At 54.1% G+C, this 25,381-nt stretch overlaps 2 protein-coding genes across 6 annotated transcripts in view; both read left to right on the top strand.

Annotated features, from left to right (window-relative positions):
• The window catches only part of ZBED4 (zinc finger BED-type containing 4), a 29,990-nt gene extending 10,202 nt beyond the window's left edge, over positions 1–19,788 (top strand). For 2 of the 5 annotated variants that reach the window (XM_077914050.1, XM_077914054.1), the window contains exon 2: positions 14,693–19,788. In XM_077914050.1, coding sequence (XP_077770176.1) covers positions 15,037–18,534 — 3,498 coding nt within the window. In that variant the 5' untranslated portion in view covers positions 14,693–15,036 and the 3' untranslated portion in view covers positions 18,535–19,788. Of the gene's footprint in view, positions 1–256; positions 421–5,420; positions 5,685–12,769; positions 12,789–14,692 lie in introns of those variants that run through there. The other 3 variants (XM_077914051.1, XM_077914052.1, XM_077914053.1) reach the window with 3 other exon arrangements.
• Positions 19,789–19,822: 34 nt separating this feature from the next.
• LOC144323507 (uncharacterized) lies at positions 19,823–22,053 on the top strand. The gene is made up of 3 exons (XM_077914055.1): positions 19,823–20,186; positions 21,266–21,477; positions 21,582–22,053. Exons 1-3 carry the CDS (start codon positions 19,823–19,825, stop codon positions 21,966–21,968), a joined length of 963 nt encoding a protein of 320 aa, XP_077770181.1. The 3' UTR covers positions 21,969–22,053.
• Positions 22,054–25,381: the final 3,328 nt, after the last annotated feature.

Here is a 25,381-nt window from a genome sequence, read left to right as displayed (position 1 = left end):
CTGGTTCAGATATCTTCTCTCCTGGGGTTCTCGGAAGGTCGCACGGAAAATACTACCTGAATTCTTATGTCGATAATAGCTTTTATGTGTCCTTTGTACTTGAAAGTCAGTTTGGTTGTAAAGTCTTCAGTTCACATTTTTTTCCTTCAAAAACCTTAAATACTATTTTCTTGTCTTCCAGCATAAAGCATTGCTGTCAATCAAACACATGGTAATTTTCTTTTCTTTTCTTTTTTTTTTTTTTTTTTTTTTTAAGATTTTACTTATTTACTTGATAGAGAGCATGAGCAGGGGAACAACAGAGGGAGAGGGAGAAACAGACTCCTCAAGGAGCAGGGAGCCCAATGCGGGACTTGATCCCAGGACCCTGAGATCATGATTTGAGCTGAAGGCAGATGCCCAACTGATGGAGCTCCCCAGGTACCCTGTAAATTTGCTTTCTTTACTGTAAAAATGACTTTTCTTTCTTTTTTTTTTTTGCCTGAACAGCATTTTTGCCATCGTTCAGCATAGATTTGTCCTCCACACGGCATGTTCTATCATTATGGGGCTCCACAGAAGGTTTTTAAGTTTTTACTTTCTATTCCCTGGCTTTGTCCCCTCCACTTTTGTGAGTCAGGGAGGTGCTCTGATTATGTGTGTGTTGGATCTTCTTTACGTCTTTTCCATTCACCTCTCTGGGGTCTTTTTTATTAAAAAAAAAAAAAAATTATTTTCCTCTTCTGTTTCTCTTCAGTAATCAGTTGTGGAGTTTATTTGTTCCCATGGTGCTTCTAGCTTCATGTTTATTCTCGAAAAACTATTTTACTTTTATTTCTCATGTTTTCCTAGGACCCATAACATCATTTCAGTGTTCTTCTAGCCTCACTTAGGTTGTCCTTTTGTATTATTTTTAAATATTTTTAGCCTCTTTTGAAGGAAGTTGCAGTTTTCATATGGTTTAATTTGAGGTTATGATTTCTGATGTTTCATAATCTGTGGAGATGCTTTCTGCTCTTCATTATTTTTTCTCTTATCTTTTTGTGAGATTTGACCTTAATTATTTCTGCTGCTTATTGTATTCATTTTCTGGTGCTGTTTTAATAAACTGAGTGGCTGAAGACAACATACCTTTGGAGGTCAAATCTGAGATGGGTCACGCTGGGGTGTTTCCAGGCTCTCTTTCTTTCTGGAGGACATCAGAAAGATGTCCTCTGCCAGTGGGCTCCTTCCTCAGTCTTCAAAGTCAGCAGCACCACATTGTGTGGGTTCTTTTTTTTAAGGTTTTATTTATATGAGAGAGAGCACATGCATGTGCATGAGTGGGGAGGGGCAGAGGGAGAGGGAGGAGCAGACTCCCCGCTGAGCAGGGAGCCCGACCCAACCTGGGACTGGATCCCAGGACCCTGAGCCAAAGGCAGACGCTTAACCGACTGAGCCACCAGGCGCCCCAACATGGCCCTTCTCCTGATGGCATCACCCCCTGTCTCTCTTCTGCCTCCTGCACTGTAAAGACCCTGTGATCACATTGGGGCCCCCCAAATAAGCCGGGGTAATCTTCCCTAATTCCACATGCAGCCTGATTAATAATTCCTCCTGGCCGTGTAACCCAGCATACTCCCAGATGTCAGAGTTAGGACGTGGCCTTCTGACGGGCCGTTATTCTGTCGCTTTTATATTTATTTGATGTTAGTGGGTTTTTTGACATGTAAGGAGATACAACCTAGCAACTTCTAGCTTCATGATGCTTCCTTGTCCTGTGAAAACTGTGGGGCCTCCTTTGTGTATGTGGTGACCAGTAGCTCGTCCTTGCTGCTGCTGTCGGGCTTTGGGTCCAGGTGATGTGGCCTCTTGAGCTGAGCTGGACAGCGTCATAGCCTTTTCTGTTTTCAAAGAGTGTGTGGAGAAGCCATAGTATTTCTCCTGTAAATGTTTGAAACAGTTCACCAGTGAAGCCATTGGGGCCTACGATTTTCCTGTGGAAAGATTTGAAATCACTAATTGGATCTTTGTACTTATTTATAGGGTCCATTCTGGTTTTCTTTCTTCTCAAGTCACTTTCCCATTGTCCATGAGTTGTTGAGCTTGCTGGTATGTAGTTGTTCATAGTATTTTTTATATTTCACTCAATTTGTGAGGAATCAGTGCTAACATTCCCACATTTTCTCAAACTTTGTCTTGTATTCTTGGTTAATCTAGCTAAAGATTTGTCAGTTTTCACAATGTTATAAAAGAACCAGTTTTTGGTTTTGTTGATGTTCTGTATCACCTTTCTGTTTCTCATGTCACTAATATCCATTCTAATCTTTATTATTGCCTCTTTTCCTGCCTTTTTTTCTCCAGGGTTTTTGTTTTGTTCTGTTTTTTGTTTTTGTTTTTACGGTTAATGTTTGTTTGTTTTTTTAACATATAAAATATGATTTCAGATTTTAAAAAGTTTTTATTTAGGGATCCCTGGGTGGCGCAGTGGTTTGGCGCCTGCCTTTGGCCCAGGGCGCGATCCTGGAGACCCGGGATCGAATCCCACATCGGGCTCCTGGTGCATGGAGCCTGCTTCTCCCTCTGCCTGTGTCTCTGCCTCTCTCTCTCTCTCTGTGACTATCATAAATAAATAAAAAAAAAAAAAAAAAAAAGAGAATTATTTAAAAAAAAATAAATAAATAAAAAATAAAAAGTTTTTATTTAAATTCCAATTAGTGGGACACCTGGGTGGCTCAGTGGTAGAGCGTCTGCCTTCGGCCCAGGGCTTGACCCTGAGGTCCCAGGATTGATACCTACCGGGCTCCCTCCAGGGAGCCTGCTTCTCCCTCTGCCTGTGGCTCTGCCTCTCTCTCTGTGTTTCTCATGAATAAATAAATAAAATCTTTTTAAAAACAAATATAAATAAATTCCAGTTAGTCGGGGCACCTGGCTGTCTCAGTGTTTGAATGTCTTGGCTCAGGTCATAATCCCAGGGGTCCTGGCATTGAGTCCCACATCAGGCTCCCTGTTCGGGGGAGTCTGCTTCTTCCTCTCCCTCTGCTGCTACCCCTACTTGTGTGCACTCTTCTCTCAAATAAATAAATAAAATAATAAAAACATTTTAAAAAGATAAATTCCAGTAAGTTAATATACACAGTGCACTATTAGTTTCAGGTGTACAACATAGTGAATCAACACTTCAGTATGATTTTAGGGTTTTTTTGTGGCCATCCACGTGCACTTGAAAAGAATGTGTATTCTATGGTTTTGGATGGAATGCTTTGAAGAAATGCTTTACATTATTGATTTGAGGCTTTTCTTTTCTAATATAGGCATTTCAAAACTATACATTTTTCCCTGAGCACTTCATCATCTTATAAATTTTGATGTGTTATGTTACTTTCATTTGGATGAAATGAAATTACTTTCTAATTTCTCTTATTTCTGACACATGGATCATTTAGAAATATGCTTTTAGGGCAGCCCCAGTGGCACAGCGGTTTAGCACCTCCTGCAGCCCGGGGTATGATCCTGGAGACCCTGGATCAAGTCCCACGTTGGGCTCCCTGCGTGGAGCCTGCTTCTCCCTCTGCCTATGTCCTCTGCTTCTCTCTCTCTCTCTCTCTCTCTCTGAATAAATAAACAAATCTTAAAAAAAAAGAAAAAAAGAAATGTGCTTTTATTTCCAAATATTTATTGATCTCTCAAATTTCCTTCTGTTACTGTTTTATAATCTAACTGCCCTATGGAGAAAGGACATACTTGTATAGTTTCAGCCCTTTTAAAATGTAGTAATGCTTGTTTCCTGGCCTAGCGTGTGGTGTTTTGTGTGCAGGTGAGGGAGGCATGGGTGGGGTGGTTGTTGGTGCAGGGCGGTGGACGGCACTGGCCCGTCTTCTGCAACCCTGCTGGCCTCCCATCCGCCTGTTGTGGCTGAGCTGCCTTCAGGTTTGCTGGTCCTTCTGCCTGCTTCTGAAGCCCTCTCCTGAGTGTCCCCCTTGTAACTTCTGCATTTCAGCATCATGATTTCTGCTTGGTTCTCTTCTGCAATTTTTCTGTCTGTATTGCTATTTATTTGGTGAGACACGATATTCTTTGTTTTATATGTTGTCTTTATACACCATTTCCTTTAATTTAGCCAACACATTTCTTTTTTTTTATTTTAATTTTTATTTATTTATGATAGTCACAGAGAGAGAGGGAGAGGCAGAGACACAGGCAGAGGGAGAAGCAGGCTCCATGCACCAGGAGCCCGATGTGGGATTCGATCTCTGGTCTCCAGGATCGCGCCCTGGGCCAAAGGCAGGCGCCAAACCGCTGCGCCACCCAGGGATCCCAAGCCAACACATTTCTAATGCCTGATTTAAAGTCTTTGTCTAGTAAGTCCAACATCTGGGCCCGCTCAGGGACAGCTCCTGTGGACTGTTTTTTTTCCCCTGTGTATGGGCCATGCTTTCCTGCTTTTGTCATACTTGGTTTTGTTGAAAACTGGACATCAGATCATCCTCCCCTTTGTGTTTGGTGTTATTGCTGGAATCTTGTTTTGTTGTAGTCTGTTTCTCCTGTGGCTTTCTTTCTTTCTTTTTTTTTAAAGATTTATTTATGATAGACGTAGAGAGAGAGAGAGATACAGAGAGACAGAGACACAGGAGGAGGGAGAAGCAGGCTCCATGCAGGAAGCCCAAACTGCTGGGTGTGCCGTCTGGCCAGGGGCTGCGTGTGCGGGTGTGCCTCCGACCTTGAGCCCCTAGCCCTGTCCTCCGGCCTGTGCTCGCAGCAGTGCAGGGGCAGTGGGGGCGGGGTGGGGCGGGGGGGTGCAGGTGCTCCCTGGGCTGTGCGCCCTTCCGCATGGGCGCGTCCTCCTGGCTCCCTGGGAGTTTGCCAGAGCAGCTCAGAGCCCCCGTGGGCGTCTTGGTTCCCGGGTGTCCCTCCGACCCCTCCCGGGCTCTTCCTGGCCTGCCGGGTCGTAGCTGCCGGCGCTGTGCCGCAGAAGGCGGAACTGCTTGTTCCTGGAGCTCCCGGGGAGCGGGCTCTCCTCCCCGCAGGCTCTCGGGCCCGTCTCGTCATGGCTGTGGCCTGTGAATGCGGCTTTTCTGGGCCTGGGACGAAGGTCAGGAGGCGGCGGTGCAGTGGCAGGGACTTCGTGTGGCCAGGAAGGTGGCAGGCCCGGAGGCACGGCCTTTCCTGAGCCAATGCCCCTCGCGCAGTTGTGACTGGCCCCTTGCCCCTTGCCCCGGGCCCTCCCGGCCCTTCCCTCCGCTGCTTCGCCCCCCTGCCACTGGCCCTCTCGGTTTCCAACCAATCCCGGTTGCTCGGGGTATCACACGCCCACGGCGGCCACCCCCACACCCACCTGACCCCACACGGGCCCTGACGCATGCTTGGCTTGTTCTCTGTGCTTTTATTTGGGACTAAAGGAAACCCCTCGCTGGTCTTGCCTTGGCCTTGCTACCCTCCTGAGGGGGCCCTTGCTCTTCTAGTTCTGTGCCCTTCCCACCGGGAACAAGTGGACCCAGTTGTGTTTGAAATGCAAGCAAGAGCCACCCTCCAAGGAGGCTGCCCAGGACACCTGCCCAGGACTGGCCCTGGGACGCCTGCCCCAGGACTGGCTCCGGGACGCCTGCCCCAGGACTGGCTCCAGGACACCTGCTCAGGACGCCTGCAGGGCTGCCTGCCTGCGGCCCGAGACAAGCCCATGCAAACCGCTGTCTCCACATCTCCACAGCGGAAGCTCGCTCCTCCAGGTAACGGATGCTTAGCACTCAGAAACTACCTTCTGGGTATCGTAGGACTTAGCGAATAAGTACCTCTTTCAAGGCTAGGGGGAACCCGAGTTCTCACTGTTGCAGAGACAAGTTCCAGATATGGACAAAGGGAGCGGCCATGACCCTGGGACGTGGGGTTGAGACGGGAGGTGCCGGGGTGAGCGTGCTTTTCTGTCACGGCGCATGTGCGTGTAGCTGTGCGTGCGTATTGATGGTTTGAACGAATTCCGCTGGGCGAGCCCGGGGCACGCGCGAAGGGCGCATCAGGTGCCACTCCACACCCCACCTTCACTCTCCGTTGTACTTGCCTCCTGCCTGCTCATGAGCCCCGTGGCTTGTGCTCCCCTGCCTGATGGACCCCCTGGCGCATTCCCTCCAGGGCAGGCCGCTGGCTGACACATGCTGTCTTCGATCTGTCTGATGGTCTGCTTAATTTATATCAATTTCTGTGGGAGGGACGCAGGGCAGCTCCGCGGTGGCGCGTCTGTCTTCGGCCCAGGGCGTGACCTCGGGGTCCTGGGATCGAGTCCCTAGTCGGGGTCCCCACAGGGAGCCTGCTTCTCCCTCTGCCTGGGTCTCTGCCTCTCTCAGTCTCTCGTGAATAAATAAGCTCTTTGAAAAAAACTTTTTTTTTCTGTAGGATTATTTTCACTGAGTATTAAATTCTAGTTTGGCCCTTTCTCCAGAACTTTGAAGTATCATTCTTTTTCTCTTGGTTCACATCGCTTCTCATAAAAAGTCAGCAGTCTGTCTAATCTTTTTTTTTTTTCTTATGGGGACACCAGGGCGGCTCAGTCGGTGAAGTGTCTGCCTTTGCTTCCGATCATGATCCTGCAGTCCTGGGTTGACCCTATACTGGGCTCCCTGGGCAGCGGGGAGCCTGTTTTTCCCTCTCCCCCTCTCTCTGTGTGTCAAATAGATAAGTAAAATCTTTAAGAAAAAAAAAAAACAACAATAATCTTTCATATGCAGTATTCAGTATCCAGATTTCCCACATTGTTTAAAAAATGTTCATATATACTTTGTTAGTTAAGGTCAGGATTCAAGTATAAATTGTTTGTTAAGGAAACTGGGTTGTTTGTCTTGAAGAATTTCCCATAATCCAGATTTTGCTGATCTCATCATTCTGGTGTTGTTTAAACACGTTCCTCTGTCCCTTGTAATTTTTATTTGTTTTATCTCTTGTTTTCAGCACATCTTAAACAAAAATCTTGGGTTTTGTATGGATTCTCAAGCCTGTGGTCCGCAGGCTTTCATTCGTGCTGGGAATTGTGTTGTCGGGCCGTCTTGTTCCCACAAGAACCTTTTGGGAAGGTTTTTAAACTACAGGTTCAATTTTTTTTTTTAAGGGAAGATCTTTTTTAAAGATTTTATTTATTCATGAGAGACAGAGAGAGAGAGAGAGAGGCAGAGACCCAGGCAGAGGGAGAAGGCAGGCCCCATGCAGGGAGCCCAATGCAGGACTCGATCCTGGGTCTCTAGGATCACGCCCTGGGCCGAAGGCGGCGTTAAACCGCTGCGCCACCCGGGCTGCCCAGGTTCAATTTTTTTTTTCCAGGTTCAATTTTTTAAATACATACTTGGCTTACCTCTTTATTGAGTTTCTATAACATGTGTCTTTCCAGGAATTTGTCCATTTCATCTAAGTTGCTGAATTTATTGTCATAAAGTTATTTGTGTATTTCCGTATTTTACCCTTCTTTCCTGTGAGGTCCAGCCTGGCAGCCGTCTTGGGTCCTGGTGTTGGTGATTTGTCTTCCATCTTCCTGACCTTTCCAAAGAAGCAGTGTTTCATTTCAGTGACTTCACATCTTTTCTCACTGTTGTCTTCTCTCGGTTTACTTTGGCATGAAATTTCCTTTCCTGTTCTTCCTGACTTTTGCCTTTGACCCTTGGCTTAATGTGGAAGGGTTATTTATTTGAAAACATTCCAGATTTTCCCAGATATTCTATTGTTGATTTCTTGTCAGAGACCTTTGATTTCAGTTCTTTCACATTCGTTGAAGTTTGCTTTACTGTCCTGAGAACAGTGGATCTTGAGGAACGTTTTGTGTGCATCTGTAAATAACATGGGTTCTATTTTTGTTGGCTGAACAGTTCAATAACTGTCAATTAGGTCAGGCGACAGTGGCATTTTTAAAGCTTCTATTGCCTTTGGTGACACTCTCTCTGCCTGTTCAGTTGACTGTTGAATTAGATGTGTTGACATCTCTAATTGTGACTCCCTCGTCTCCCTCGTCGTGTGCGCGTCTGGTGACTTGGCCATTGTCCCTTCTCACAGAGTCCCTGTTGTCCCTGGTACGTCATCCTCAATCTCCATCTGAGGTTAATGCGGCCACTGCAGCTTTCTTGTGATTGGTATCAGCACGTGCACCTTTTCTGTCCTTTGGCTTCTAACCTGTTTGTGTCTTTATGCTTAAAATTTATTTCTTGGGGAGCCTGGGTGGCTCAGTTAAGTGATGGTTAAGCCTCTGCCTTCAGCTCAGGTCGTGATCTCGGTCCTGGATCGAGCCCCGTGTTGGGCTCTGGGCTCAGCCGGAGTCTGCTTCTCCCCCTGCCCCTGCCGCTCCCCCTGCTTTTGCTCTCTCCTGCTCTCTGTCTCTCTCTGAAATAAATCAGATCTTTAAAAAAATAAAGTTTGTTTCCTGTGAGTGATAGAGTTAGTCTTGATTTTTTATCCAATCTGACAATCCCTGCCTTTTTAAAAAAAGTTTTTCTGTGTGTCTAGGGAAACTCCCATTTCTCCTTAACTCACTCTCCAGTCACAGACACTTCTGGTCACGAATGTGTGGGTGCTTTTCCCCACCGAGACCAGGTCTCCAACCCCGCGGGGGGGGTCCTCCAGCTGCACTCACCTCTCACACCATCTGCCCAGAGCTTGTGTCACGTCCCGCAGGGAAGGGCTGAGTCCCACGGGGGGCAGGTCCCCGGGTTACCCACAGCCTCTGTCCAGCACGGCTCCATGGGACCCCCACGAGCCTTTCTGGAGTCCCACTGCTCCCCGGAGCGGCTCAGAGACCTCGGGGGAGCGCCCACTCCCCTCCTCATTGATCCTCAGTGACGGCTGTGGTGAAGGATACAGGTGAGCAGCGGGTGGAGACATGCAGGGCGGGCCCCAGCACAGGCGTCTCTGTCCTCGTGGAGTTGGGGTGCATCACCCTCCCAGCACGCGGACATGCTCCCCAACCTACGGGTCCCCTGAACCCCATTCCCCACACGTGTGGGATTTTCATGGCGGTTTGATCACACAGGCGTGATCAGGTGTTCCCTGAACCCCCAGCCTGGGATCGCAGCTCGGCATGTCTGGTGACCATTCCCCACCCGGGAGCCCACCCAAGTCGCCTCATCAGCAGCAGACACTCCAGGCTCCCAGGAGGTCCCCGGGGTCTCAGGAGCTCCGTGCCGGGACCCGGGGGCAAAAACACACACGCGTGTTTCTCACATTATCCAGATTGGGATTTATTTACATTCAGTAAATCACACATTTAAAGTATACAGTCTGATGAATAAATATACATACACATTTAATCTTATTTATGTAGGTAAACAGCTGCTATCAACACTTCAAACCTTGGTGTGCACATAAGCCATATATGTATGTCTACATACAACTGATTTTCAACAAAATTACAAAGGCATTTATCCTTTGTTGAAAAGGAAGTCTTTTTAACAAATGGTGTTAGAACAATTAGATATTCATATACAAGCCAATAAATTTAAATATTTCAAAGATCTAAATATAAAACACAAAGTGGTAAAACTTCTAGAAGAGAAAACACAGGAGGAAATCTCTGTGACTAGGGTTATGCAAAGATTTCTTAGTATAATCCCAAAAGCACAATCCATTAAAAAACAAATTGGTAAATTGGATTTTATTAAAATTAAAGGCTTTTGCTTTTCAAAACACACTGCGAAGAGAAGACAAGCCTGAGACTGGGGGGAAATATTTGCAAATCACATACATGATAAAGGGCTTGTTTGCAGATTCGTGGGGAGCTCTCAGAACTCGTATCAAGAACTGCCCAGGGATAGGGATCCCTGGGTGGCGCAGCGGTTTGGCGCCTGCCTTTGGCCCAGGGCATGATCCTGGAGACCCGGGATCGAATCCCACATCAGGCTCCCGGTGCATGGAGCCTGCTTCTCCCTCTGCCTGTGTCTCTGCGCCTCTCTCTCTCTCTCTCTCTGTGACTATCATAAATAAATAAAAATTAAAAAAAAAAAAAAAAGAACTGCCCAGCCTAGCGAGAGCACAGACAAATATTTCACGAAGAGCTGCGAATGGTAGATATGCGTGGAAGATGCTCAGTGGTGTCAGGCTTTAAGGAACACACCTCCAGTTTTTGTACATCTTAACACTTTTTCCCTTTCTTACTATTGCTGTTTAATACCAGCCATCCTGGTGGGCATGAAGTGATCTTAGTACTTTGGTTTGCACTTCTTGTAACGATTAATGACATCAAGCCTCTTTCCTTGTGCTTTTTGGCCATTTGTGAGTTGGGTAGTTGGCTTGGTTGTAGCAGTTGTCTTTCCTGGATATTAACCCTCTATCAGATATATGATTTGCAAATATTTTCTCTCATTCTACACCTTGTCTTTTCACCCAGTAGTGTCGTTTGATTCTCATGGTTTAAATTTTCCAGTTTTTTTTTCCTTTCTGTGTTTCCTCTTGTTTTATTTCCATGTATTATATCTGCATGTTATCATTTACCTCCGCACATTGTACCATATCTTTGTGTTCGTAATGCCTGTGTTAATATTCCTGTCTCCGGATTTGACCATCTGCGTCCTAGCTGGGTCTGTGCCCATCAGTGATTTTCTCCTAGTTAGGGGGTCATGTTTTCCTGCTTTTTTGTGTGTCTGGTGATTTTTATTTGATGCTAGCCATTTTGAATTTTACTTTATTGTGTGCAGGGTATTGTTACATTCCTGTAAGTTCTGTTGAGACTTGTTTTAGGACATGATTAAATTAGTTGCAGTTTGCCCCTCTTGGGGCTTGTGCTGAGGCTGCGCTGGGGTGGCTCCTGAGAGATCTTTATTCTCAGCCTCCTGCTGAGTCTGTGCCCTTCTGAGGATTCTCCTTGCTGTTTCTTCTTGGGAATGCAGGCCATTCCCGGCCCTCTGAGCCCTGATAAATATTCCATTAGATAGTCCGTCTCCTGTTTTCTGTTGGAGCCCCCTGCTCCGCTCCTGCTGCCAGCGTGGCCCTGACTGGAGCGACGGGGACGGACACCCTCGTCCGACCTCAGGACGGTGTTCAGTCTCTGTCACTGAGCAGAAGCAAACAGGGACTCCAGGCTCACATGTCCTTTATAGGGTTAATGAAGTTTTCTTTTGTTTATCATTTGCTGAGAATTTTTATCATGAATGTGTTGAATTGTATCATGTTTTTCCGGCATTGTTGAAATGATGGTGCGGTTTTTCATTCTCTGACTGTGGTGAATTATATTAACCTATTTTCAAATGTTAAATGAACTTTGCAGCCTTGGAGTAGCCCCGTTGGTACTACTGAATCTGATTTGTCAATGTTTTAAAAGGAACTTTCTTTTATTTTCATGAGTGTATTGGCTGTAATTTTAAAATCTTTTTCATTGTGGAGATTTTGAGCATACCCACAAGTAGAACCGTGGCGCGCATCCAGCAACGGCTGCCCTGTGCCTGTTCGTGAGCATCCGCACGTGCATGGTTCATGTATGCCTTCTGTCTGCCCCAGCACCAAACCAGATTATTTTGTAGGAAAGTCCAAACACCGTACCATTTCATGCTCCAAATAAATACTTTCTTAGTGGGATTCAAATATGCACTAAAGTGTTCACATTTCTCCAACTGTCCTCAGATTTTTTTTTAAGATTTTATTTTTGTATTCCTGGGAGAGACAGAGAGAGGCAGAGACACAGCAGAGGGAGAAGCAGGCTCCCTGCGGGGAGCCCGATGCGGGACCTCCTGTAGGACTTGATCCCAGGACCCTGGGATCACGACCTGAGCTAAACCGCTGAGCCACCCGGGTAGCTTGATTCCAGAATCTTTAATTCCTTCCAAAGGAAGCTCCCCGCCCATTACTAGCCCAGCCCCTGGCCTCTGCTCACCTCCCTGCCTCTGGACACCCCTCTCTGCGAACATTGCATGTGAATTCTGTCGCTCAGTCAGTGTGCGACCTTTAGTGTCCGGCTTCTTTCTTTGAGCTCGGTCCAGCAAGCTCGTCGTGGTTCCTCTGTCACGGCCAGCACGGTCTTGCGGAGGTAGCGCTGCCACACACTTTTTCTGCTTGTGGATTACATTTGGGCTGTTTCCACTCTTTGTCTGTCTGATGCCACTCACGCACAGGTTCTTGAGTGACGACATTTTCATCTGTCCTCGGTATTTACACAGCAGCTGGATTGCTGTGGTGACTTTTTATACATTTGAGTAGCTGCCAGAGTGGTTTTCCAGGGGGGCACCCCATCTTCATCCCAGTGGCAGTGGGTGAGGGTACCGTATTTCCAGATCCTTGTCAGCACTTGTTATTATCTGTCTTTTTGAGTGTCGCCATCCTGTGAGTGTCTCATTGTGGTTTTGATTTATGTAAACTTAAAATTGTAATTTTTAAAAAGTCTTTTCCAAAACTGCCTTCTTGTTTCTTTTTTTTTTTTAATTTTAATTTATTTATAATAGTCACACCGCGGGGGGGGGGGGGGGCAGAGACACAGGCAGAGGGAGAAGCAGGCTCCATGCACCGGGAGCCCAACGTGGGACTCGATCCCGGGTCTCCAGGATCGCGCCCTGGGCCAAAGGCAGGCGCTAAATCGCTGCGCCACCCAGGGATCCCTGACTTCTTGTTTTTATAGTGTCTTATGTTTTGCTCATTTTTGTTTGGCTTCTGTACTAAAAAAAAAAATATATATATATATATATGTATAAAATTTATATATACATGTAATTGTTCTTAGGAATTATGTAATTACACATATTGTTTTACAAACACAGGTCCATATAATCACTCTGTGCTCTGTGGTGACACCAGGAAGTCTTCGTTGTTGTAAACCTGGTGCTGCTGCTGGCTCTCGCTCCTGGTGGCCTGCTTCCTTTGTGCTTACTGAGATCATATTTGTAAGCTAATTTTTCATTCTGAGTATTTGCCTGAACTTTGTGCAATTCATTATTTGGGATGTTTTCTGAAAAACGTGAATTTGCTTCTGGCAGGAGCTAGCTGCTTGTGAGGTGCGCACACTGTTTTAGGGTGGCTGCACTTTCTGCTTTGTGCAGCGGGCGCCAGGTGAGCCTGGCATTTCAGCATTCGCGTTGGTTGTGTGCTGGTTTGCAAGGGCCCTGGGCCGGCCCCGCAGCCTTGCCTCCTGGCCCTCGGCCACGGCTCGCCTGGCTGGGGTGGCCACCTGGGTGCTGCCTGGGGCCAGCCCTGGTTGGCGGTGCTTGGCCTCCTGGCGGGCATGTCCATGTGAACATGGTGAGAGAACCGTGCGGCCGAGCGGGCGAGTCCAGGGCCGAGGCGGTCCTGGGCAGGGGCCGAGGGCCATGGGGCCCGCTGGGCAGGGTGTGGACGGCAGCCCTCACCGCTCCATCGTGCCACCCAGTGCCCCAGGTGCAGGCCATCCTCACGGCCCCGGCGGCCGTGCGGGGGCTCAGGGACACGGAGGGCAGCCAGCTGGCCCCGGCGGGCGAGGCGCGGAGACCCCCGGGGCTTGGGCTGCCCTGCAGCCGCTGTGCCGCTGGATGCAGTGTCCTCCCCGCACTACGGCCGAGGCGCAGTTGCCCGTGCCGGCCCGGCCTCGGGTGCTTGAGGCGGGTGCCCGGTGTGCTTCAGCCTCATCCAGGCCAGCGGGGGCGGAGGCGGGCGGGGGCAGGCGCGGGCCAGGCAGTGAGCGCATCGTCCCCTTGGCGGCTTGACCCCGCAGGGCCTGCTTGTGCCCGGCCCCAGGCAGCGGGGCAGCCGCCGAAAGACCCCACGGGTGAGAGCGCTGGGCTGCCCGGAGGGCCGCATGCTGGTGGCACCTGGTGCCCCGACACAGCCCTGGGGCCGCTGTGTGACACGCGCCCCTCCCTGCCCACCCTTTGCTTCTCCGTTTGAGTCCTCCTCCTTGCTGGTGTTTATGGGGTGCTGGCTGAGCCGGCGGCTCGGGAAGGGGGGGGCGCCTTCGGGCCCCACCGGCATTCTGCTGCTGATTTATGGGTCGTGTTAATTGTTTCTCTCCCGGCTGTGTTTACACTAAACCCCTGGTCCTGTAGGAAGAAACAACATACATCTATAGTAGGTTTCTAGAATCTATTTTCATATGTCAGCATGTTCCTTCTGCCATCTCTGCTGCCGGGCGCGGGGAGGCCCCGGTTGCTGTCGTCTCAGGCCTGTCCGTGCGCCGCTGCCCGCATATCCCTCCGTGTGCACCCTGTCCCCGGCCCGTGTGCCAGCCCGCCCTGTCCCAGCCTGTCCTGCTCACATGCCTGCCCCGGCGCCGTTGCACACTGGCTGCGAGCGTTCACTGTGGTGCGGCGGTTCCCGGGGCCACTGTCCCGTCCCAGTGCCCGTGTCATGCGGCGGTGCCTGTGGAGTGGACAGGTGGGACCCGGCCAGACACGGGCTCCCTCTTAGGTGTTCAGCGTGTAGTCTGTGAGTCGGTTGTGTCCCAGGCCGGTGGGGTTTGGTCCCCACTTGGTACATTAACTCTGAGAGCAAAGTGACAGGAGAGCGGCTCTCGGGGGCTCTGGGCCCCGCGGGACCCCTCAGCCACCGGCCGTGGTCAAGGTGTTCTTGTTCCCCGGTCCTTGACCAGTAGGTCCTTGACACTTCAACTCCTGTCTTTATTTTTCGCTTATTTTGTAGTCCTAGGGCATTTTCCTCGTATAAGCAGATTGTGAGATGTCAAGGAGCCAGTGCTCTGGATTTTACCTTTGGGTGATGGAACTTTCCTGGGCGTACTGAGGCCGGTGTCGCCGTGACGGGTCAGTTGGAAATGTGCGACTTAGGTCAGCGCTAACCTTGATCCCGTCTTCTTTTACAGATGATGCCGAAGGGTCATTGTGCTGTCCAGGCGACAGCGGCCCAGTTCCCAGGACAAGACGCGGGTCTCCGCCGCGTCAGTTGGTGTCTGCGCCAAGAAGCAGGTCGTGGCGAGGCTGCGGGCAGGTGGCGCTCTGCGCCCTGAGGTGAAGTGGCCTGCCCTCCAGCCACATGCCCTCTTCAGTCAGATTTATCATCAGCCACATTCACACGCATCTCGAAAGATGGAATTATTTTTTAAGAGCTGAAGATAACGTACATTTGGGGGCACAGATGAGGCTTTGGATCAGGTTTTCACCCACCTAAGAGAACAGGAGGAAGCAGCCAGAGTAGTTATGGTCAGTCATGGAGAACAACCAGGAGACGCGTCCCAGAAGGGATGGTGAATTTGTTTCTGATAAAATAAATTTTAAAATAGAAGAGGAAGATGATGTTCAAATCCCTAATCACAGTTTGGAAGGAGTGGAGTTTAAAGCGGAGCCGGACGGGAACCGGGCCGAGGGCGGCGGGGGCCGGGCGGAGGCCAGGGGGCCGCCCGGGAAATGCCCCGCTGCCGACCAGGAGGAGGAGTACGGCTCCCTGTTCTCCCAGTACAGCAGCACGCTGTACGACGTAGCCATGGAGGCCGTGACGCAGAGCCTCCTCTCGGGCCGGGCTGTGAGCTCCAGGAAGAAGTCTCCGGCCTGGAAGCATTTCTTCATCTCCCCACGGGACAGCACCAAGGCCATCTGCACCTACTGCATGAAGGAGTTCAGCCGAGGGAAGAACGAGAAGGACCTGAGCACCAGCTGCCTCATGAGACACGTGCGGAGGGCTCATCCCACGGTGCTCGTCCAGGAGAACGGCAGTGTGCCGGGCCTGCCCTCCCTGTCACCCCCTCCTCTGCGGCTGCCGCCGCAGCCCACCGACCCCGGGGACCTGGGCGCCGTGCTCTCGCCCGTCAGCCTCGCCCCGAAACTGGCATTAAAGGCCCCGTCCCCCGATGACATGATGGAGGAGTCCACGTCTGCGGTCTCCTTGGAAGAAACCCCCTCTGACGCGCCCGCCTCTGACAAGTACGGTAGGGAGGAGGCCCCGGGGGGCCCGCCCCCCATGCCCCCCCTCCCCTGCGAGGACAGCGCGGAGAACGGGGCGGAGAGGAATCCCCCGCCTCCCAAGAGCACTTCGGGCTCCAGGAGGCGGTCGGCTGTGTGGAAGCACTTCTACCTGTCGCCCCTGGACAACTCCAAGGCCGTGTGCATCCACTGCATGAACGAGTTCAGCAGGGGCAAGAACGGCAAGGACCTGGGTACCAGCTGCCTGATTAGGCACATGTGGCGGGCACACCGCTCCATCGTGCTGCAGGAGAACGGGGGCTCGGGACTCCCGCCGCCTTACGCGGCGCCCCCCACCCTGCTGCCCGCCCTGCCGCCGCCCGACGGGGACCCGAGCTCCGTGTCGTCCTCTCCGGGAAAGCTGGTCCAGGAGTCCCCTTCTGCGTCCTCCTCCCCTGACCGGCTGACGGAGGACCTGCAGGTGCACCTGCACGCCGGGGACACGCTGATGGAAGACGCGTCGGCGCTGTCCTCTGACGACGTGGGCGAGGCCTCGCTGGCGTCCTCCCCCGAGAAGCCGCAGGCTGGCGGGATGAGCCCCAGCCTGCTGGAATGCGGTGCCGTGTTCCAGCAGAATAAGAAGGTCATGAAGAGGCTGAAGTCGGAGGTTTGGCAGCATTTTTCGCTGGCGCCCATGGACAGCCTCAAGGCGGTGTGCAGACACTGCGCTTGCATCATCAGCCGGGGCAAGAGGGGCGACGTGGGCACCAGCTGTTTGATGCGGCACCTCTACCGACGCCACCCAGACGTCGTGAGCAACCAGAAGGGCTCTCTGGGTGCTGGGTTGGCAAATTCTCCGTACGCCACCTTGGCTTCTGCAGAAAGTTCCTCCTCCAAGTTGACTGACTTGCCATCTATGGTTACGAAAAACAATCAGGTTCTATTTCCCGTTAACAGCAAGAAGACCTCCAAGCTGTGGAATCACTTCTCCATCTGCTCCGCGGACCCCACCAAGGTGGTGTGCTTGCACTGCGGCCGCACCATCAGCCGGGGGAAGAAGCCCACCAACCTGGGCACCAGCTGCCTGCTGCGCCATCTGCAGCGCTTCCACGGCAGTGTGCTCAAGCCTGACGTGCCCAGGGCGGCGCGGGCCTCCTCGCCCAGCCTCCGTGGGCCCCTGAGCACACAGCTGTCAGGAGCTTCCTCCTTCGACGACACCAACGAGAAGTTCTATGATTCTCATCCAGTTGCCAAAAAAATCACAAGTCTCATAGCTGAAATGATTGCACTTGACCTCCAGCCATATTCTTTTGTAGACAATGTTGGCTTTAACCGGCTGCTCGAATACTTGAAACCTCAGTACTCTTTGCCCTCACCTTCTTACTTCTCCAGGACAGCCATCCCAGGCATGTACGATAATGTGAAACAGATCGTCCTGTCACACCTTAAGGAAGCGGAGAGCGGTGTGATCCATTTCACGTCTGGAATATGGATGAGTAACCAGACCCGCGAGTACCTGACGCTCACCGCCCACTGGGTCACCTTCGCGTCGTCGGCCCGGCCGTACTGTGAGGACCACCACTGCTCAGCCCTGCTGGACGTGTCTCAGGTGGACTGTGACTACAGTGGCAACAGCATCCGAAAGCAGCTGGAGTGCTGGTGGGAGGCCTGGGTGACGTCCACTGGCCTTCAGATTGGGATCACAGTCACCGACAACCCGAGCATCGGGAAGACGCTGAGCGAGGGGGAGCGCGCCAGCGTGCAGTGCTTCAGCCACACTGTCAACCTGGTCGTCAGCGAGGCCATCAAGAGCCAACGGATGGTCCAGAACCTCCTCAGCATCGCACGGAAAATATGCGAGCGGGTCCACCGGTCACCGAAAGCGAAAGAGAAGCTGGCCGAGCTGCAGAAGGAGTACGAGCTGCCCCAGCACCACCTCATTCAAGACGTCCCATCCAAGTGGAACACGTCATTTCACATGCTTGAGCGACTCATAGAACAGAAACGGGCGATTAACGAGATGTCCATCGAGTGCAACTTCAGAGAGCTGATCAGCTGTGACCAGTGGGAGGTCATGCAGTCCGTGTGCCACGCGCTGAAGCCCTTTGATGCCGCGAGTCGGGAGATGAGCACCCACGTGTCCACGCTCAGCCAGGTTATCCCCATGATCCACATCCTCAACAGGAAAATCGAGATGCTCTTTGAGGAGACGATGGGCATCGACACCATGCTGAAGTCCTTGAAGGAAGCCATGGTGAGCCGGCTGGCTGCCACCCTCCACGACCCGAGGTACATCTTTGCCACGTTGCTGGACCCTCGCTACAAGGCCTCCCTCTTCTCGGAAGAGGAGGCGGAGCAGTACAAGCAGGATCTAATCAGGGAACTGGAAGTGCTCAATTCTACCTCAGAGGACACACCTGTTTCCAACGGGTGTGACCCAGGCTCCCCCTCGAAAGACGCGGTGGGGGAGGAGAACCTGTGGTCACTCATGGCCAAGATGACGAAGAAGGGCCCCAGGGAAAAGACGAAGGTGCCCGAGGACATGGTGCTTGCGTATCTGGAGGAGGAGGTGCTCGAACACAGCTGTGACCCCCTCACCTACTGGAACCTGAAGAAGTCGGCCTGGCCGGGCCTGTCCACCCTGGCTGTCAGGTTCCTGGGCTGCCCCCCCAGTATCGTACCCTCTGAAAGGCTGTTCAGCACACCCACGGAGAACGGTGGCTTCGGCCAGTCCAGGCTCACGATGGAACATTTTGAAAAACTGATCTTCTTGAAAGTGAATCTTCCCTTGATATACTTTCAGTATTGACACTCACAGCGGAACCACCAGGCCACAGCTTGTCGCTCACCTGGCACCAGCCGTCCGTCCCGGGGTGGCGGCGCGCTCCGGGCGGGGCCGTGCGGGGTGTCGCAGCCAGCACCCCGAGGCGGGCACGAGCCTCCCCGTCCAGCGTCACTGTAATGTCTACGAGTGCCTTACTCCCCGTCCTGCAGGCCGGGTGTCACCGCGGGCTCCCCACGGGCCCGCTAGGAACAGCCTGTCTTGCCGATGATGAAATACGATGATTAGGGTTTCATTCATAACTGTAAAGTTTTTTTAAAAGTTGGGGGTTAGTAATTTGTCTTACTAGAAGGGCAGAGGAGATGTAAACAATTTTATTCTCTAGGCTTTTTATTCAATTATGTAAAAACCACGAATCAGGTACTGTATTTTAGTTAAAGATTGCTTTAATTCAACAGAACAGCCTTTATGGCTGTTAAGTGAATTCTGTAAATAGGAGGTGGAGTTCAAGCCATCCTGGCTGAGCAGTTTCTAACTGCAGGCTCTATGTCAAGGAGTACAGAGAATATTCTGGAACATAACTGTTGACCGCAACAGAGGTGTGGCATCGGAAGAGGAAACTAAGACATGCCCTGGAACGTCGGTTATGTAGCGATCTGGTTAAAGAGCACGTTCCTGGTCTGTGCTCCCCATTCAGGTTTTACGTGGTCGGCTCACGCGGAGGCCCCGACCTGGGTCACGAGCCCGTGCGAGGGGCCATTCACAGCAGGCCTGCGAGGATGCCCCGCCTCGGACCTGCTGTCTCCACACCAGGAAGCTATCCTTTGAAATTTGTGCACTGACCCCAATTTGATCAAATTATGTATAAAATTCTTTTTACAAGAGATGGCTCATCAACAGGGAGGAGACCGCTGTACCGCAGTGTAAGACTAGCCTTAGGCGTTTAGCTTTTTTATATATATGATAGGGAGGACCAGCCATCGCCGCCGGGTGTGAAGCCCGAGGACACAACGCGGCGTCCGTCGTCAGAGTCTTTTAACAATGATCTCTCTTCAGAAGTTTTGCTTCCACATCTAGAGAAGGGTTCGTTTTCTTATTTCAAACCAATTAAATACTCTGGATGAAACAAGTTACTCATTTGCCTATGACCTTTTAGAAAAGTTGTTTTGTTAAAAAAAAAACTGTACCTGTTATTAATCTGGATTTGCATTGACTATGTTTTAGTGTATTTATAAATGGTGAACTCAGTTTCTGAAATTAAACTTTTTATTTGCAATTTTCTACTGCTGGAGGACACTGGCTTTTTATTCTGAGGATGATAGGAGGGTCCCGCTGGCACGGCCTTCCCTGCTGGAGTTCGCATCCTGGCGCCCGCGGGGAGGGCTGGCGCGGGGAGGACGCGGTTCTGGCAGCGGGCGGCCTCAGCCGGTGCCGGCGGGCAGAGCAGTGGGCGGCGCAGGTGCCTCCCCACAGGGCCGGGGCGTGCTCGCGAGTCCTGCCCACCTGCTCTCCACGGGAATTTCTAGGAGCATCTGTGAAGCGATGTGTGCGTCCGTCCTCCTCGTCCTCCCCAGCCAGGATCCGAGCTGCCGATGTGAGTCCACGGCAGGTGTCATGGCTGTGCCCGAAGGAGCTCGTGTGCCTCTGCTTTGCACGAGGGGAGCTGCACGCGCCGGCCTGTGAGTTCTGGGCCCCGGGGGCCTCCGTGGGGCTGGGGTCACCAGGGTGGGGGGCGGCTGGGAACCTGGGGCGAGGCTTGGCCCCCTTCCGACCTTCTGTCTCCCCTGGGGGTGGGTCCGTGCAAGGATAGCAAGGTGAGCCTGCCGCCCGTCCCCATGCCTGGCCTGTCACCCCCAGCCCTGCACCCCCAGCCCTGTCCACTCCTCAACCTTATCCTGCCCAGCCCTGTCCCCTCCCCAGCCCTGTGCCCCCTGCCCTGTCCACTCCTCAACCCTATCTCGCCCAGCCCTGTCTACCCCCCCAGCTCTGTTCCCTACCGAGGCCTGTCCCCCCTCAGCCCTGTCCCCCCTCAGCCCTGTGCCTCCCCAGCCCTGTGCCCCCCCAGCCCTGTCCCTCCCCAGCCCTGTACCCCCCAGCCCTGGCCCCTCCCCAGCCCCTTTGTGCCCAGGGCTCTGTGGTGCCTCCCCGGGGTCCTGCAGCCTCTGCCATCCCTGTGATACACCCCAACCCCCTGACCCCGCGATGCCTCCCAGCCCAGCATCACCAGTTTGGCCAGAGCAGGGCTCCACCCCTGGCAGCCGTGGGGCTGGGGATGGGGGTGCACTGCATGGCCCAGGCCTGGCTGCACGAGGGCAGGAGTGGTGACCCACTGGGCACGGCTGCCCCCTGCATGAGCAAGCGCACAGTCACCCAGGACGCGGCCTGCCCCCACCTGGTGCCCGAGCGGCCCTCCGCCAGGCGCAGCCCGCTGCTAGCACAGCGGTAGTTAAAGCGGACGCTGCCCTGGTCACCGGAGCCCGTGTCTCGGCCGTGTCCATGCAGGTTTCCTGAGACGTGGCCACCCGGCCGTCTGTGCGGCTGCTCCAGGGCCGTGACGGCAGCGCCCAGGCCCACGACACACACGTTTGCAGGACACGTTGGTCCTGGGCCACACTGTCCAGTGACATGCGGCAGGGCGGCCCCGGGGACAGAGCAGCCTCCGGGTGGGAGGGATGCAGCTCCTGCTGAGGCCAGCAGGTCTGTTGTGCGCGGAGCCGAGTGGGTGGCGAGCTGGGCCTGGTTCCTTGGTCGCTTGTAGGGAGGAGCCCTGTAGGAGCCTGGTGGCCCTGCAGCGCGCGTGCGTGTCAGCCGAACCCAGGACTTTATTCAAAGTTAAAGCTCCCCTTGCCCCCGCGACCCGGTGGCCGCAGCCCGGACGTCCCCACCACCGCCGAGGCCGGACAGACTGTGTGCAAAGGGCTTTGTGACGACGGGAGGGAGGCGCCGTCTGAGGAGCAGGGTCTGGTGCAGGTGGGTCCTGGGGGCCGGGGTGCGGGGGGCCCTGGTGCATGGGGGGATGTGCAGGTTTCCTTCAGTGAACGGGTCCGGAGCTGCTGTGCCTTCACGTGACTCAGCAGGACAGCAGAGACCGGTCCCCGCAGCCACGAGCTCAACCGGCGACAGCCGGGACCGGCCCCGCGCCCTCCTCCGCACCCGCCAGCAAGCCCCACGCGGGGATCAACAGGAAACCTGGGGAGCCAAGAGGTCACCTGCCTGGTCGTCTGGACACAGCCGATGCCCGGGCACAGGCTGAGGCGGCAGCCACGTGTGCACACGGGACGGAAGCCTCTGCATCGTCCACACACGTGGTGTCACAGGTCCCGTGCAGGGGTGGGGGGAGAGGGAGAGGGGGTCCTGGCCGGTCACCAGGTCACCAGCCCCGAGCCTGCAGCAGGGACCCTGAGCAGGAAGTGTGCGCGGCCCCAGGCCCACCTCCCCTCCAGTTGCCTGGATTTGTGTAGACCCCTCGCTCGAGCTACTTTAGTTCCGCAGCTACTGGACACCCCTGGGTATAAGCTGGTTTTCATAAAATCGGCAGCATCCAAACGAGTTTTTGGAAGTTATTTTATCTGAACACGTGTCAGTCCTGCGGGATTGTTGCAGGCCCAGCACAGGCCGCCCCGAGGCTCACCTGGGCCTCTGCTCGCAGGCCGCTCTCGGGCACCGGGGCCAGCCTGCCGGTGGGGAGGGGTGGGGAGCTGGGGGGCCGGGGCCAGAGCAGCATGCAGGGGACGGCCCAACCACTTCTGCCACTTACTCCATGGGGCCAGTCCTGCCACGCGGCCCCCCAGCTTGTGTTGCACTGAGCTCACCTGCCCCCCCCCCCGCCCCAGTCTGGAACATTCTATGTCCCCAACCCCCACACATGCCGGCAGGTGGTCATTCTCTGGAGTGTTGTGAGGTGGTACAGATCACCGGAGTGCGGTTCACCTACCGCCCACCTGGCCCCCACCTGCCCAGGCCCCTCGCTGCATGTTGTTTCCCCTTCATAATTAACAAGTACATTGTGTGAAGCCCTAAGACAGTGTAGATGACACATTCTCCATAGAATTTTAATCTATTTTTTTATTTTAAAGATTTTATTTCTTCATGAGAAACACAGAGAGAGGCAGAGACACAGGCAGAAGGAGAAGCAGGCTCCATGCAGGGAGCCCGATGTAGGACTCGATCCCAGGACCCCGGGGTCACGCCCTGAGCCCAAGGCTGACGCTCCACCACTGAGCCCCCCAGGTGCCCCTGTATATGCTTTTTAAACCACATTTTGAACTCTTCGTTTATGACCTGTGCCCCGTCACCCAACTTCTCGGGGGCAATGCCCTTGGAGCTCCTCGCCCACCTTCCTCACCCCTGCGCTGGGCTGGGCATTCCTGGAGGAACTGGAACCGCGGCGGGGAGCCCAGGTCCAGGCGCCGGGGTGCTGGTTCCACAGCGCTGGCTCCTCCAGGCCTCAGGCAGTGGGTCTGCTGCGGTGAAACCTGTACCCCGCCCACCTCCAGCCCCTCCCACACCATCCCCTCAGCCTTAGACCCATGGGGGCGGCGTCTGTGGGGACCTGACGTGCCCCTCCCCCTGCCCATGGGAACCCCGCCGCCTCTGCGTGTCCTCCAGACCCAGAGCTGGGCCCCTGCCATGCAGTTCCCATCTTTGCCCTGGCTCCACATCATCTCCCGTTGGGGCAGAGGCTCATGCTGGGCGCCCCCCCAAGTGGCTTCGGGGTCTTTCAGGAAGGGATGTGGGTACAGGGCGTGGCCCCGAGGTGTCCTTGCACGGGGAAGCAGCAGAGAGCAGCTTATGGGGTGGGGGTGCTCCGGCCACACACAGCGCAGGGGGCAGGGGCAGGTCACTGCCCAGGATGCAGCTGGACGTCCGTCTCCAGAGCTGGCGACGCGAGGGGCCCCAAGGACTCACGGCGCGGGCACAGGCGACTGCCAGGACCAGGAGGAGGGAAGAGGGAGGAGGGAGGCCCGTGGTTTCCAGCGCAGGCGAGGAAGTCAGGGTGGCCCTGTGGCCAGTTTCAGCTTGGAGCACTGCAGCCGCTGCCTCCCAGCCCCCCAGCCGCCTCCCCCAGCCCCCTAGGGCCCCAGCTCCCTCCAGCCCCCAGCCTCTCAGCTCCCCCCAACCCCCTTGGCTCCCCCCAGCCCTCCAGTCCCACCCCCCTCAGCCCCCCACAGCCTCCAGAGCAGCTCGCATAGTTGTGGGAGCCACGTCCTCCAAGGACCAGAGGCCTGCGCTCTAACGTGATGGCTCCTCCTGACCCGGCAGGTGCACACGCAGGCAGGCGGCCGCCGGGCTTCTGAAGCCATTTGTGCGGCAGTTGGAGGAACAGACGCCGACGTTACAGACACCCGCACGCGCGGGAGACCTAGATGTGACCCCGGGCCAGGTGGACGACCCACAGAAGGAGGTCCGTGGACAGATGCAGCCTGCAGCAATCAAAATATAAAAGAACAGCAAAACCCGGCAAGCCCCTGGGAAGGGGCAGACCCTGGTTCCAGAGCTGCTGTGCTCGCGGGTTAGTGTCCCTGACGAGCGTGGAGCCGGGGGCAGGCGGCCCACGGCAGCCATCCCTGAGGCCCGACGGTGGACCTGCCAGCCGAGGACTTTAACATGACGGTCGAAGACGCTCAAGGAAGTAGAGGCGGATGTGGCGAAAGGCAGGAAAAGGAGGTTGGAACAAGCGGACTAAAAACATACAAAACCTAAGAAAGCAAAGGTAAACGGGACTGGAAAGCACCACAACTGAAGTGGACAGTCCACGCGAGGGACTCGGAGGCAGAGTCCAGGAGCAGCAGAAAGAATCTGCGAACCCAAAGACAGACAGCGGGAATCACCGAATCTGAGCAACAGGAGGAGGAGAGGCTGACGGGCCAGAGCCAAGGGCCCATGGGATGCGGCCAGGAAGCCCCACGCTCATCATGGGAGTCCCAGAAGGAGGACAGCATGGGGCCAGGCAGGAGAGGGGGAAATAAAATGGCTGAAGACTTGCCAACCATGACGACGGACGTGAGCGGGACCATCCAAGCAGCCCAATGAGACGCACTGGAGATCCACGCAGAGCCACGTCTGTAGGGAACGGCCGGGAGGTGGGCATCCCGAAGCGGCGAGGGTCCTCCTGAGGGGCCGCCGTGGCCTCCCCCCAGGGTCCCCGCGGCCAGACCCACCGGGTCACTATCCCCGAAGGGCGAAAAGAACAAAACCGCCCTTCGAGAATCCTACATCTGGCAAGACCATCCTTCCAGACCGAGGGAGAAAGGAAGACGTTCGCAGGGATGCTCGTGACCCACAGACCGCTCTGGGCGTCCTGCCAGGGGCGTGAGGGACGCGGGCAGGACCTGGAGGCCACGCGAACACACAGCTCACAAAGGTGAACACGCGGGCAGTTGGGGGGCACATGGCATCGTCATAACGGGCTTGTGACCCCGCGCTTCGTGTTCTGTATGATTTAAGAGACTGGTCCTTGACGAAGCAAACTAACCACAGACTTCGGTCTGTGGTTCCGCACACGGGGGACAGACTGAGGAGTTGGCCACTCCTCCTGGGTCTCCAGGGAGCAGGAGGACCTGGTGTGAAGAGCAGCGGCCGCGGCTCCGGGGAGCGCCAGGGCCGCTGGAGGCTCAGAGCGGACGGCTCCGAGTTAAAACCTTTGGGCTGTCGGGTCGTGAGGCCCCACAAGCCGGTGAGCTCTAGCTCCAAACCCGGGCCGTCCCCACAGGAACAGGAAAACCCTCTGCACCTCGCACAGAGCCGTCCTGAACGTGCCAGAGCACCCGATGCTCAGCAAAGCCTGCCCTCGAGGGAAACGTGTTAGCCGAGCCTCACTGACCGACTCCGGCCCCCTCCGGGGACCTGTCCCCGCTGAGCAGACGGGGAAAGA

Source organism: Canis aureus, chromosome 11 (genome assembly GCF_053574225.1).
Source record: "Canis aureus isolate CA01 chromosome 11, VMU_Caureus_v.1.0, whole genome shotgun sequence".
Taxonomy (NCBI): Eukaryota; Metazoa; Chordata; class Mammalia; order Carnivora; family Canidae; genus Canis; species Canis aureus.
Note: the sequence above shows the minus strand (reverse complement) of the source record. Positions and strands in the feature narration are given on the sequence as shown.

Bases quoted from the DNA above. Each gene is read 5' to 3' on its own strand.
- LOC144323507 (XM_077914055.1), top strand. From the start codon at position 19,823: ATGATAGGAGGGTCCCGCTGGCACGGCCTTCCCTGCTGGAGTTCGCAT. The intron at 20,187-21,265 runs GTGAGTTCTGGG...GGTCGCTTGTAG, and splicing joins GGAGCTGCACGCGCCGGCCT to GGAGGAGCCCTGTAGGAGCC. The intron at 21,478-21,581 runs GTGGGTCCTGGG...CACGTGACTCAG, and splicing joins AGGAGCAGGGTCTGGTGCAG to CAGGACAGCAGAGACCGGTC.